At 40.3% G+C, this 15,585-nt stretch overlaps 1 protein-coding gene across 1 annotated transcript; it reads left to right on the top strand.

Annotated features, from left to right (window-relative positions):
- The first annotated feature begins 451 nt into the window (after window positions 1-451).
- Window positions 452-12,695, top strand: LOC139447874 (thiamine transporter 1-like). Its single transcript, XM_071229352.1, has 6 exons — window positions 452-514; window positions 2,624-2,781; window positions 4,965-5,943; window positions 7,174-7,366; window positions 9,146-9,287; window positions 11,338-12,695. Exons 2-6 carry the CDS (start codon window positions 2,644-2,646, stop codon window positions 11,485-11,487), a joined length of 1,602 nt encoding a protein of 533 aa, XP_071085453.1. The 5' UTR covers window positions 452-514; window positions 2,624-2,643; the 3' UTR covers window positions 11,488-12,695.
- Window positions 12,696-15,585: the final 2,890 nt, after the last annotated feature.

Here is a 15,585-nt window from a genome sequence, read left to right as displayed (position 1 = left end):
CAAAGTCGTTGCCACGGAAACTCGAAAAATATTTTTTTTTTTAAATCCCAAACAATGAAAAGGCACCAGCAGTTTACCACTAGACCTACTTATGTGCCAAGTTTGGTGATTTTCAGTCAGTCAAAGTCATTGCCAGGGAAACTTGAAAAATACATTTTTCAAAAATCCCCAACTATGAAAAGGCACCACAGATAATCTAGGCCTCATAGATTTGTTATCGAATAGATTTCAAAACAACAACATGTTATCTTTATTCATCAAATGTAAAACATATACCGCACAACTTTAGATATACTTCCTCCGCTTTGACAAGACCAACTGTTCAGGTATTGACCCGTTTCGACCGTATTGCTGCGTCGGTTTGGTACTGAACTATTTCGACTAGTGCTGATTTGCGCCTATGGTCAGGGGAGGTCACTCTGCCATTCGTTTCATTTTGCTTCCGGGTGTTCTTGTGCACAAGCAGTAAGCGACATCAACAGACATTCAACTTGAATTGTGGCCAGAGTTGGAGGTTTGTCAACCCAGTTAATGATGAGTCACGTTTGTATCTTCAGTGGAATCAGTTAGTTAGGATAGTATGTCCTGAATTGACAAGGTCCCCAACAACCTACGCTTGTCCGTTGTACTAGTGTTCACCAGACCATAAACACAAATTAGTGTTCGGTTGCTGGACTTTTATGGCATGAACCATTCCACGAGGGTCCAGTCTAGCCATTGTGGCTAGCCGACAGTAGAATTAGAATAGGTCTTCAGCAACCGATGCTTGTCGTAAGAGGCGACTAATGGGATCTGGTGGTAAGGCTCACTGACTTGGTTGATGCATGTCATCGTATCCCAATTGTGTGGATCGATGCTCATGATGTCAATCACTGGATTGTCTGGTCTAGACACGATTATTTACAGACCGCTGTCATAAGCTGGAATATTAGTGAGTGTGGCATTAAACAACAAACAAAACAAACCATGTAGTTGAATACCAGTAATATTATCTTTCCATCCACGCCCTACCAATGTCTCTCACTTGTCTTCCCCTTTTATTCAGTTCAAATTCCAATCGTGAATTCCATGACCAATAATACAAGCAGGGATTTATCAAGGGATCATCAATTTCTTGTTAAAAAAGTTACCGTATTCGTCGTAATAAGCATCCAGGACGCTCTCCAAATTAGAAATAAGGGCCTCTTATTCGAATAAAATTTTGGTGAAAAAAAACACCTTGAAAGATCGTAAATTTCGTGGTTTATACTGACAGCCTGAAATGATACAAAAAAAAGGTCTGTGCATACAGCTATATTTCTCCAGAATTTTTTTACCAGAATTTTTAAAGGGTGCATATAACACACGAGTGCGTATTATACAAAAATAAATAGGTCTTGTGCACATTGATCAATCGGAAGGGGTGCTTATTGGGATTGTTCACTAGCCAATATATTAGCAAATATCACTGTGGGCGCTTATTAGAGTGGGTCGCTTATTACGTCAAATACGGTATAACCAATGTGATGGCTTGGTCAGGTTGACTTGAATTTCACGATATCAGGACCTATAATAGAGAGGAACATGGTTAATGCTTTGTTGTACGATGTTGAATGCAGTGTCAATAACATAAAATGTCAAAGACCTCTGAATTTAAGAAAATGGCGATTTCGAAAAAATCCTAAATTTGAACAAAATAACAATTCTTTTTCCAAATTTCGAGACCATTTTGAAATTGTTTATGTTAGGTTGTTAAGATATTGCATACACATCTTTCAATTTGGTGAATTCAACTTTTAGTTGATTGAATTGTTTGTTGATTTAATGATTTAATGTAAAAAATATGATTATCTCATTTCCCTATGTTGTAATATTGTCCTTGTACTGATTTCATGATGCAATTTGTATCGTGGGTTGAATCCCGGTTCTCCCCAATTATGTTGCTTTGCTTGTCAGCACCCTATTCATGTTCGTTGTGGTAAACGTCTGAGACATGCATCTCACGAAACTTTCCTCCCACATTAAGTTGACACACTGTGATATAACTAGACTACTGTACAAAGTGGCGTTAAACTCAACTCACTCACTCAATTTGTGTCACGATAATTCGTTCATGATACTACAGGTATTCATTTAGGAGTCCAAACTAAGTGCTGTTGGCAGGCGAAGTGGGGAAAAATAAATGTTATTTTGTTGAAATTTAGGATGTTCCGAAAAACATATTTTCACAATTTTAGAGGTATTTTATAATACTCAACATTGCAGTCAATAGAGTTATGAAAAAAAAATTAAAGTCTTGTCTTCCTTGATCCTGTCATCAGTTGAATACAAGTCACTACAAAGCTATAACATTAGTTGTTACTAAAGTAGCATAAATAGGGAAATTTATAAACTCTTTGGGAATTTTACAAACATTTGCAACAAACATGGGTTGAATATGGTCAAGGTCAAGGTCAACACGCTACACATATAATCTTACAGCATGATGATTGATCCCTTTACCTGATATGGCAGTAATACTCTTTTGACCTTTGACCTCAACATTTTCATATTGTAATACCCACCCACTCACACTTTTGATCTTTAATCTGATACATGTGCTGCAAGCTCTCATTTGCTGACTCACCGCAGTGTTATGTTACAGATGTGACACGCTACTTCACCATGGTTACCTGGAAGGTGGCTGTAGTGTCCCTGTGCGGAGTTGGTTTCCTGAAGGAGCTACACTTCCTTGGAATGTTCCGAGACTCCTACCTGACTTCAGCAACGTTCAATCTCACCCAGGATCAGCTGGAGTTTGAGGTGAGTGTTCTTTATCTCACCAGACCAGCTGCAGTTTGAGGTGAGTATTCTTTATCTCACCCTGGACCTCCTGGAGTTTGAGGTGAGTATTATCTATCTCACCCACACCAGCTGGAGTTTGAGGTGAGTATTATCTATCTCACCCACACCAGCTGGAGTTTGAAGTGAGTATTATCTATCTCACCCACACCAGCTGGAGTTTGAGGTGAGTGTTCATTATCTCACCCAGACCAGCTGGAGTTTAAGGTGAGTGTTCATTATCTCACCCGACCAGCTGGCGTTTGTGGTGAGTGTTCATTATCTCACCCAGACCAGCTGCAGTTTGAGATGAGTGTTATCTCACCCTGGACCTCCTGGAGTTTGAGGTGAGTATTCCTTTTCTCGGCCTGGACCAGCTGAAGTTTGAGGTGAGTATTATCTATCTCACCCACACCAGCTGGAGTTTGAGGTGAGTGTTCATTATCTCACCCAGACCAGCTGGAGTTTAAGGTGAGTGTTCATTATCTCACCCAGACCAGCTGGAGTTTAAGGTGAGTGTTCATTATCTCACCCAAAACAGCTGGAGTTTGAGGTGAGTGTTCATTATCTCACCCAGACCAGCTGGAGTTTGAGGTGAGTGTTCATTATCTCACCCAACCAGCTGGAGTTTGTGGTGTGTTCATTATTTCACCCAGACCAGCTGGAGTTTGAGGTGAGTATTCTTTATCTCACCGGACCAGCTGGAGTTTGAGGTGAGTATTCTTTATCTCACCGGACCAGCTGGAGTTTGAGGTGAGTATTCTTTATCTCACCGTACCAGCTGGAGTTTGAGGTGAGTATTCTTTATCTCACCCAACCAGCTGGAGTTTAAGGTGAGTATTCTTTATCTCACCGGACCAGCTGGAGTTTGAGGTGAGTGTTCTTTATCTCACCGGACCAGCTGGAGTTTGAGGTGAGTATTCTTTATCTCACCGGACCAGCTGGAGTTTGAGGTGAGTGTTCTTTATCTCACCGGACCAGCTGGAGTTTGAGGTGAGTGTTCTTTATCTCACCGGACCAGCAGGAGTTTGAGGTGAGTATTCTTTATCTCACCGGACCAGCTGGAGTTTGAGGTGAGTGTTCTTTATCTCACCGGACCAGCTGGAGTTTGAGGTGAGTGTTCTTTATCTCACCGGACCAGCAGGAGTTTGAGGTGAGTGTTCATTATCTCACCGGACCAGCTGGAGTTTGAGGTGAGTGTTCATTATCTCACCCAGACCAGCTGGAGTATCCTTCCTGTGGATAATGGATATGTATGATTATTCCAGGCCTACCCTGTGTATAATAGATGTGTATGTTTATTCCAGGCCTATCTTGTATATAATGGATTTATATGTTTGTTCCAGGCCTATCCTGTGTATAATGGATATATATGTTTGTTCAAAGGCTATCCTGTGTATAATGGATATGTATGTTTGTTCCAGGCCTATCCTGTGTATAATGGATATATATGTTTGTTCCAGGCCTATCCTGTGTATAATGGATATGTATGTTTGTTCCAGGCCTATTCTGTGTATAATGGATATATATGTTTGTTCCAGGCCTATTCTGTGTATAATGGATATATATGTTTGTTCCAGGCCTATTCTATGTATAATGGATATATATGTTTGTTCCAGGCCTATCCTGTGTATAATGGATATATATGTTTGTTCCAGGCCTATCCTGTGTATAATGGATATATATGTTTGTTCCAGGCCTATCCTGTGTATAATGGATATGTATGTTTGTTCTAGGCCAATCCTGTGTATAATGGATATATATGTTTGTTCCAGGCCTATTCTGTGTATAATGGATATATATGTTTGTTCCAGGCCTATCCTGTGTATAATGGATATATATGTTTGTTCCAGGCCTATCCTGTGTATAATGGATATGTATGTTTGTTCTAGGCCTATCCTGTGTATAATGGATATATATGTTTGTTCCAGGCCTATCCAGTGGACAATGGATATGTATGTTTGTTCTAGGCCTATCCTGTGTATAATGGATATGTATGTTTGTGCCAGGCCTATCCTGTGTATAATGGATATGTATGTTTGTGCCAGGCCTATCCTGTGTATAATGGATATATATGTTTGTTCCAGGCCTATCCTGTGTATAATGGATGTGTATGTTTGTTCCAGGCCTATCCTGTGTATAATGGATATGTATGTTTGTTCCAGGCCTATCCTGTGTATGCCTACTCTTTCCCCTGTGTGCTGGTCCTTGTGCTGCTCATCACAGACCTGGTGTTCTACAAGCCTACGATATCACTCGGCATCTTGGCCCTCATAGCCTACACAGCTCTCCTCACATGGGGCCGCAGCCTACTAGTCATACAACTATCCATATTCACAGCAGCCTTCAGTTCGACAACCGATATTGCTTACTTCGGCTATGCTTTTGCTGTAGCTGAGCCCGAAAAGTTCCACAAGGTTGCAGGATTCTCTCGAATAGCTTTGCTTCTGGGAAGACTGCTTGCGTATGCTATAGGACAGGTGTTGGTGCAGGTGTTCTACACAGAATACTTCATGTTGAATTCTCTGACACTTGGATTTATGTGTTCGGCGTTTGTGTTTTCTGTGTTGCTTCCGTCGGCATCCCTGTCAACTTTCCAGCAGGTGATCGAACGAGAACTACAGAGTCCCAGTCATGGCATGTTCCAGACTCAAAATCTGGCGCCAGGGGGTAGCCATGGCAACTGTTCAATTCAAAATGGTCACTTACAAGGGGAGACAACTCATGCAAAAAGGGCAGGTAACTCTGCCCCAAAAACTTACGACCTCCCCGGGAGCAGTCTGGACTCGTCTGGACTCCCCTGCACTGCAGGACCAACATTCTATGACATAGACACAAGCTCTCTGGGTTTTTCCTACAGCGATATGATGTCCGAGTGTTCGGACATGTCCAGTCTGGACAGGACTAGAATCGAGGAGTCCCAACAGCTGGAGGAAAAGGAGAATTTAAAGGAGAAGTTTATGTTAAGTGTGAATTCGTTTAGAGAAACCTATACGGACGTTTCTGTGATACTGTGGTCCGTGTTTTGGATACTTGCAACAATTGTAGACTTTCAAGTGGGAGCATCAGTTCACCTTCTGGCAGAGGAGCACCAAGTACGGAACTCTACAGATGCGACTGTGGAATCGGTGTATCTCCTCATTGGTAAGATCATGGGTTTGAATACAAGATTCTTCCTGTTATGGACATACAGGTGAGTAAGTGGGGGCATGGGAGGCCAAGTTGTTAGAGGCAATGCAGTTTTCTGTGTGGAGTTATGTCCCTTTGGCATATCAGAGATGTTTCAACAAAAATAACAACTGATTGTCAAACTTTTGTTTTATTACTGAAAATATGTACATTCGGAGTAATTATTGTGAGTAATATGTCATGCTAGAATTCAAGTGAAGTTAACAATTGATTGTCAAACTTTTGTTTTATTACTGAAATATGTACATTCACAGTAATTATTGCGAGTAATATCTCATACTGGAATTCAAGTGAAGTACCATATTCACTGTAATAAGTGACCCAGGTGCTTGAAAACTTGACAAGGGGGAGGGATGCTTATTCATAACAAATACAAATACATTTGTTTGACATCAAACGTCGATGAAACAAAAAAATTATTTATACAAGGCACTGACATATATATCCCTATACACACTGCTGTGTGTTACAAAAAGCTATTCTAGCCCCAGATAAGTTTATCAGAAAAATGGCTGCCCTAAGCTGCAAAGTCAAACAGGTGCAAAACAAGGAAATCTACGAAAACTAAGATAAAAAGTGTAGAATTGTGTGCATAATTATCAAATATTTGTTGAATGTACGATAAAATTGACTGCAGACATTTATTTTGTTGGCCTGGAAATACAGCCGTGACTGAAAAAGAATAAGTTAAGAAAAAGTCTTTATACCTTCGGTGGTCTAGAGGAAGAGCACCCGCCCACAGAGCAGAAGGTTGGGGGTTCGATCCCCAGTCACGTCATACCAAAAGACATTCAAAGATGGTACTTGCTGTTACCCTGCCTAGTGCTCGGCATTAAGGGGCTAAAACAAGGACTGGTCAGCTCGGAGTCAGTATACTGTGTCTGAGTGGGGAATTCATGTTAAACTGTGGCACGTTATCTCAGTGAGCTAGCACTATAAATCGGCATCATTTCGGACTAGTACAAGCTACCACACACACATGCATGCACATGGCCATATATGTAAGTGCAATACTCTTGGATTTCACCTCTCCTCACCTCTCTTAGCGTAATTAATTATTTTGATTCCAATCAATCAATTCCATCAACTATAAAACCATTTATCAAATGAATGCCCTGTTTTGAAACTCATATGGTTTCTGTGGTTACATGAAATTTGGTTAATTTTTTGTTTTTATTATTTCAGCAATATTATTTGTCCTTCTGACAAGCTTCCTGACAGTAAATTGGTCCAATTTTGAAACTTTCTTCCTGGGAGGCACATCACTGGTCCAGAGCCTGCTGCTGGTGCTGATGGCTGTCCTTGACAACATCTGGATGAGGCACTCGCTGTACATCGCCTGCAGGGTCCTCTACCAGATGACCATCACGATAGCTATGTAGGTTGCCATGGTTACAAACTGAAATCTCACACAGGGCTTGATTTGAGGAACTTGAGTTAACTTGCACCACGTGCATGTAAACAAGAAAACCTTTTGGGACCCAGGCAAAACCATGTCGAAACATAGATGCATGAACCAGTCTAAATAAATTTAATGTCAGATCTCTGATGACTGTTTGTGGGGGCGGTCGGTAGCCTAGTGGTTAAAGTGTTCACTCGTCACGCCGAAGACCCGGGTTCGATTCCCGACATGGGTACAATGTGTGAAGCCCATTTCTGGTGTCCCCCGCCGTGATATTGCTGGAATATTGCTAAAAGTGGTGTAAAACCATACTCATTCACTCACTGATGACTGTGACATGATTTTTAATACAGTTTGTACTTACAGTGTTTTCGTGGTGTTGTCATCAATGGCAAACCTCCTATACAGATTGTTAGTTTGTGTTTGTGTTATTCTCTTTCTCTTCCAAAACCTCGTCAAGCCAGATATAAACAACAAACACACAATGGTGGTTTCCCCTGTGGCACACACCAAGGCATTTACTCTGCAATGAAATTTCCTTTTACAAACACCAGTAGCGTCACTAGCCTTGATCCATATGATCTCAGAACCACGCCAGTCACCGACACTGTAACATCTTACTGTAAGATACATGCATGTACCAGGTACCATCCATGCTTCGTGGTTCAGAACCATCCTCGTCACTGTGTTGACATTTGTCTTGCAGCAAGACTACCAAGACCTGACAACAGAAAATGTTCATAACGCACAGAACAAACATAAAGTAAACAGACTGCACTGTAACGGCGACACCACAGGAGAGATTAAACTACCCTGGCTTCACAATTCCTGTATATACCCCTCACGTTTGCGCCCTCTACCTTGAATAACCTCCCTTTATACCTGGCTTTACCTTCAAGAGAAATCAATTACAGTCTAATTCACTCTGTTCAACCGAATGAAATTTCATTTAATCAAAGATCTGATGACATCCCCATACAACCTTTCCCGAACCTTCATCTGAACTAACGAACGTTCCGGAATGTCTTGCATATCATCTCAATTGTATGGCAATACTTCCCACCTACTCCTCCGTTCTAATTTTTATCCCGCGTAAACGAGTGATAGACGATAATTTTGACAGAAACAGTTGTACTGGCCGTAACTGTCGTTCGGAATACCCCGTGTTAACGTTTTCGAGGTTGCATGATGAATAAAACCACATTCCGACTGTCACTTTTCATTTCTGGTAAGCGTCGCTTTGATTGGTTGGATGAAAGGTCGTTCTGACGTGACCCGTAATGGGATGTCCTCAGACCTAAGTTTAGCGATAGAGAGAACTAAGATCTGATTTTAATGAGATTGAGATATTAGGTTGCATTTGTCAATATGTTGCACTGGTGCATGTATTATATAGACAAATCGAGCCCTGTCACACTAGTTTTAAAGTTGTAGGTCTACTTAATTTTACTTTGTTGTGAATGTGGGAATAGGATTCAGTTAACTATGTTATAAGAGGAAAAAGCTGAGGGATAACCTTTTCACCGAAATCCTATCTCACTTTTCAACAGGGGCGGTGGGGTAGCCGTGTGGTAAAAGCATTCGCTTGTCACGCTGAAAGCCCGGGTTCTATTCCTCACGTGCACAATGTGTGTAGCCCGTTTCTTTTGTAAAACAATACTCACCTAATTCTCACTTACCAGCGTGTTTCTAGAAATAATAATAATACTTTTGATATTTGAGTTTTTACCATGAATTTCTGTCTTGTACATGCAGGTATCGAGTGGCTTCTTTTGTCACGGGTAAACGGTTTGCGTTTGTGTTTGGCATCAACATGATGGTGTCTGGCGTCGTCATACTCATCTTCACCTGTGCAGCAGCCATCAACAGAGATACCACCTTCTCGGCCTTATCCCAGGTGATCATCTTCCCTCACTGATTCTCAGATATACATACTTGGTTTCTTACAGGTAGAGAGGGTGCTCATGTTGTGCATGTGGAGGTCATGACGATGAAATTGACTACGTTCCCTTAGGCACAGATCAGCACGTACTATTATGGGCTATTGAGCTCAAAACTACAACTTTGGGGGGGGGGAGTCTCATAAAGCATTCACTCATAACAACAAAGACCTGGGTTCGATTCCACACATGGTTACAATGAGGGAAGCCCATTTCTGGTGTCCCCTGCATGATATTGCTGGAATATTGCTAAAAGCGTCCTAAAACCAAACTCACTCACTCACTCACTCACTCACTCACTCACTCACTCACTCACTCACTCACTCACTCACTCACTCACCCACCCACCCACCCTCTCACTCACTCACTCACTCACTCACTCCTTGTTAGCCGAGGCAGGACACGCACATATCCATTATACTACTTGTCATTGACAACACACTACCCCTTTCTTCACAATTGTACACGTCAGTGGTCTAATATCCCGGAAATTTTATATTATATGCCAGGGATTTTATTATTCAACTCCCGTTTATATTGTAACATATGAACGTTACTTGCTAGAAATTAGTTTTGCATTTTAACACAATGAAACGAAATGTAAAATCAAGTGACAAATGTTTTCTTTACATTCCCGTGGAAGGAACATGCAACCTTCGTATCTGTAGCCTAGGGAGTGCACCACTAGGCTACAGAAGCGCGGATAAACCACAATGCTTTTTGAATGGCTTTTACCATCAAGTACTGTAAGCCAGCAACAGATATTTTACGCCCGTTTCCTGAGGTTCATGGAAAGTATTTTTGAAACATAAAAATGTTGATATATGTTGTTTTAAGTTTCTTTTTGTCGGTTTATAAGTGAAATAAAACACTTACCCTCAGGTTTTTATGAAATTTAAAACCCTCATCCAGATGTGTTTTATCGTACGCATAAGTCCTCGCAGTGTAATCTGAGTGCTCACTGTTGGTTGTGGTTTCATTGATTGGTTAAACACATCAACAACATCGAAAAGCAGCAGTGTGGGTGATGGTAGAATACAAGTTCAGTGACATTATTCATGCAAAGACATGCCCATTCTGTTATGTGCCAGTCAGGGTACATTAGTCTTCTAGAGACGTGGCCTTATTTTTTCAGTTTATGCGACCTTAAATGCAAAACAAATTGCTTGGTTAACCAATCAAATGCCAAGGACCGTGTATTGGCAAAAACATTATATTGCAATATATTGCGTTACAGGTATCTATATTGAGATATGTATCATGATATATCGGAGTTGTTGTGATTGACAGTGACTGAAACTGATCGTACATGCAGATCTTATTTTTTAAATACTAAAGTAAATATTACGATCTCAAAGACGGTGTGGTCAGTTGCTGCAAGACCCGTGAAGATTCCAAGTTATAATTCGTCTGCAGCAACCCATGCGTGCCTTAAAAGGCGACTATGCTTGTCGTAAAAGGCGACTAACGGGATCGGGTGGTCAGGCTCGCTGACTTGGTTGATACATGGCATCGATCCCAATTGCATGGATCGATGCTCATAATGTCTATCACTGGATTGTCTTGTCCAGACTCGATTATTTTACAGACCGCCGTCATATAGCTGGAATATTGCTGAGTGCGGCGTTAAACAACAAACAAACAAACAGTTGCAGCAATTTTGTAGTCATAGAAATGGGAGATGACAACGTGAGAGAGAAATCACTTCCGTGTAACAGCCCTTTTGTCGATCAATTTTGAAGGGAAACATCCTTTGTGAATACATTTCTGTGTAGATTTTATGTTAAATGATACAGATAAATAATGAAACTTGTTATATAATTTGTACCCAATCTACCAGGCCACAAAAAAATATTGCAATACGCATCATTTGAAAAGTATATTGCAGCAAACTGGTATTCTGGTAATGCCATGCAGTCCTGCAAATGTCATGGAATCACTTGCATGTTATTTATTACCGTTTTGTACAAATGTATATATATGTCAACAAACTGTCTCTGTTTTCAGTTTGCCATTTACTCAGGCGTCATAGGATTCTTTGGTCTGGGGATGATCTGCAGGTCGATCTACGGAGTCATTCTACACAGAAGATGTGGCAGCTCGAACCAGACTAGAGACGACCTTGATACTTTAGTGACAGACCGACCTTTACCTTGATACTTTCATGAGAGACTGACCTTGACCTTGATACTTTAGTGAGAGACTGACCTTGATACTTTCATGAGAGACTGACATTGACCTTGATACTTTCGTGAGAGACTGACCTTGACCTTGAAGTCTGCCCTTGTCGTGTACAAGAGTCTCTTGTCCGTATTGCAGTTGGTGATTGTGTCTATATGAAAGCTATGTGATATCTTAACAATGGAAACTGAGACATTGAACACTTTTCCTGTTTCCCGTTTGCACATTCCAGTGTCAATGCCAGGGTTACATGGTTGCTATCTAAGTCAGCTTTATCAATATGACATCAGGGAAATTATATTCAATAAATTTCACTTAGAAATATGATTTTGCTTCACCCTTTTTGGCTTGGGTGGGGTCAGGGTTTAATTTGTCATCGGAGTGCCACAGTTAGCTGTCCTGTCATAGTTTTGGATATGCACTCATGTATGCTCTGAACAGATTTCTTTGTACACTAGCACCAGACCCTAGCTCACACTTTTCACAAAGCTGGAAGCATATAAGACTTATTTTGTTCAAATCTTTCAAACCCACTCACTAGGTTAACTGATTTCGTTATCACGTTGTTATGTTCATGTATTGTCAGGCTAACGAAAATAATAGTCTTTGGTGCCGTTGTTCAAAACAACCTTCGCGCTACGACTGTCGTAAATCTATGTTAGGGTATGGGAGTTATGATCACCTTAGCGCTAAGATCGTTTTGTACAACAGCAACTTGGTTCTCAGGCACAGCCTGCATCATCATAAAGTCTGCCACACGTATCTTTTTTATTTCCATTTTTAAAAAAAAAATTAAATCCTAATACTTAAGAAAAATGTGATCCAATATAGCTCGCAGTTACTTCCCTTTACATGCACACTGCTTTACTGTGCATCTCGTGTTATTGTCATGGCGGCAATAGAAGTTTGTATGCTTGTTTATGTAGGGAGGCTCTTTACCAGGTTAATGGTACACAACTGTTTATTTGGTTACATACTAGTTTAAACAAACAACAACAGAAAAACACCGCCCGACAGTACTGTTTCCAAAAGTCATTGCCCGAGACCAATTCTTTTATTTTTTTTGGCCTTACTAATAATTGAGAATGGTGTCACATACTGCTTGTGGCACAGATGGCCCAATCGTTGTGGTTCTAAAAATAACTGAATGTCTCATCATCGATAAAAGATGTTTCAAGCCTCGTCTCATCGACGAACCAAGTTCCTTTCCAAACATGGGCAAACATTGTGAAGTGTGTTCTTTGGGTCGCCCAAACCCCTGTGATATTTCTTGAATTATGCTAAAAGAGGTATCCATCTCAATTTGATCAGATCTTTTTCTCAGATTCAATACACGTCTGTGTGAAGGACGGAGGACAACTCCATCATAGTTCATGACAAAATTTGACCACCCAAACAAATGACGTGGGGGTCCTTGAACAATCAGATGTAACCTTTGTAATTCTCTTCTGCTTCTTTTTCGGCCACCTTTTGGAAATTCTGATAGCAAAAGAAAACCAACACAAATAGAACCTTGAGAGTTCTCCAGTTTGGGTGGGGATGCAGTGGTGCTCAGAAACAACAGCTTTTGTAAAAGATGCACAACAATATAAATGGAGCAGCTATATTTTTTTCCATTCGGAACTCCCCAATTATATTCACTTTCAAGATGCAGATATCATATGTGCTTATCTGAATCCGTCACTCACTCTTACGACGAATATAGAAGCCTCAACACTGATTTACTGATTAATTTGTTCACTTGGCACAACTTCAGATCTTTTCTGTTTTGAGTTGATATAAATTATAACAAGTCTGCTGCCTGGTATTTGTGTTCAAATTGAGAAGAGATGTAAATCCTATATTTGCTATGTTCTCCAGTATTTGTATTTGTCTCCACATATCGCCATGTTTCCGTAATTGTAACTGAAATCCACATTGAATATTGTTGTGTTGGCTCTGCTGTTATGTTTTTTAACCCATAATCATGTTTTGTCAGGTTCTGCTGAACCGAACATGGCCCAATCTCATTAAAATCATATCTTTGTTCTCGCTATCGCTTGACAAAGATCTGAGGACATCCCATTAAGGGTCATGTCAGAACGACCTTTCATCCAACCAATCAAAGCGTCGCTTACCAGATCATGAAAGTGACAGTCGGAATGTGTTTTTTAATCATGCAACCACGAAATATTTAACACGGGGTATTCCGAACGACAGTTACGAGTTTTATGATTATATCCATACAATCTAGGCCATCTATAAGCCATTCCAGAGTGTTCTTCTTATCAGTTTTAATTTTTTCAATTGAGAGTACATCAAAATATGTTTCGAAGTGTAGTCGCCAGTTTGAAACTAGTGTCGTAAAGCTGGAGAAAGCTGCCTTCTGATTGGCTAATGTCGATTTCTTGTCAGTCATTTCATTGGTCTGTCAAAATTCGCAAAAGGTCGTTCTGACGTGACCCGTAATGGGATGTCCTCAGATCTTTGTTTAGCAGTAGCAAAAACTAAGATCTGATTTTAATGAGATTGAACATGGCCTCTCATGCAATTCACTGATAGTGTTTACATGAAGTATGAAAGTCCAGGGGTTAAAAGTAAACTATTTCGGGGTCCCTACATTCTGATACCAAAGAGGAGGCCCAAAGGACCTGAGGAATGCCCTTAACTTGAACACACACTATGTTTGTCTTGCTGATGAATTAACACGAGGATTGGTTGGCCACAATGTCTACTCTGTGTGTCTTAAGGCCCATGGTTTACTGGTTAAGCAACTTTGCGTAGGTTATGTATGTTATTTTTTTCAAAGATGTTTATATTTTCATAGTTTTACAAAGATATGTTGTTAAATGGTAAATGTCCCTTAAAAAGGCTAGTTTATATTTTAAACATCAGACAGGTGATTATTTTGTTTAATGTGTTTACTAATGTATCTATGTATAATCAAAAATGCATAACAATGGCCTTTATTTACAAATGTTATTGTTTAGCTGTGAATTTTGATAAATCAAAAGTCGGTATCCAGCACACAATGAGTAATGGTAGACCAGAGGTTAAGGTGTCCACTTATCACAGGTTTGATCCCAAATATGAGTTGTGATGAGCGAATGCTTTAACCACTGGGCTACCCGACCACCCTATCATGATAGTAAGGTTGCAATATGATAAATGGAACTGTACATGAAAACACAACACTTGCCCCTAACCAAACAATGTTTAGTTCATTTGAGCTTATAGTTTAAAAACTAGCTTCAGACCACTAAAATGTATTTATATACTGCCCATGAAGATCGGGGTTAGAATAGGTCTTCAGCAACCCATGCTTGTCATAAGTGGCGACTTATGGCATCGGACGCATGGGATCGTATCCCAATTGCGTCGATTGATGCTCATGATGTCAGTCACTTGGTTGCATGGTCCTGGTTGGATTATTTTCAGATCGCAGTCATATAGCTTTAATAGTGTTGAGTGCTGCGTTAAACAACAGAGAATAAATTGTACATACTGGCAAAAATTAGTATTTTGCAATTAATTTTCATAACTTACACATATCAGGCTTAAATATGATTGAATCATGTTATATTGATGCATAGCTCTACATGAGAATTGTATAATGGTACAATGTTCTGAACGTTTAGTTACCGATTCACCCCTGATGACCATGCCCTGAAGAATGGGGGTAGAATAGGTCTTCAGCATCCCATGCTTGTCGTAAAAGGTGATTATGCTTGTCATAAGAGGCGACTAACGGGATCGGGTGGTCAGGCTCGTTTACTTGGTTGATGCATGTCATCGATCCCAATTGCATGAGTCGATGCTTATGATGTCTATCACTAGATTGTCTGGTAAAGACTTGATAATTTACAGACCGCCATCACATAGCTGGAATATTGCTGAGAGCGGCGTTAAACAACAAAACAGGCTTAAACACAGCTATAAATACTGGCACACAACACCTTCATACATTAATGTGTCATCAATATTTTATGTCATGTACTTGTGTATCTTGCTGACTGTTGTGTATATAATTATGTAAGCATGTTACAGTGCTATGTTTGTGGTGCTAATGGAAGTCCCTATTGTGTGTTTGAGTAA

The sequence above is a fragment of the Haliotis cracherodii genome, unplaced genomic scaffold (assembly GCF_022045235.1).
Source record: "Haliotis cracherodii isolate W230 unplaced genomic scaffold, xgHalCrac1.p SCAF_7, whole genome shotgun sequence".
Classification (NCBI taxonomy): domain Eukaryota; kingdom Metazoa; phylum Mollusca; class Gastropoda; order Lepetellida; family Haliotidae; genus Haliotis; species Haliotis cracherodii.
The sequence above is the reverse complement of the archived record's forward strand: the minus strand, read 5'-3'. Positions and strand labels throughout refer to the sequence as shown.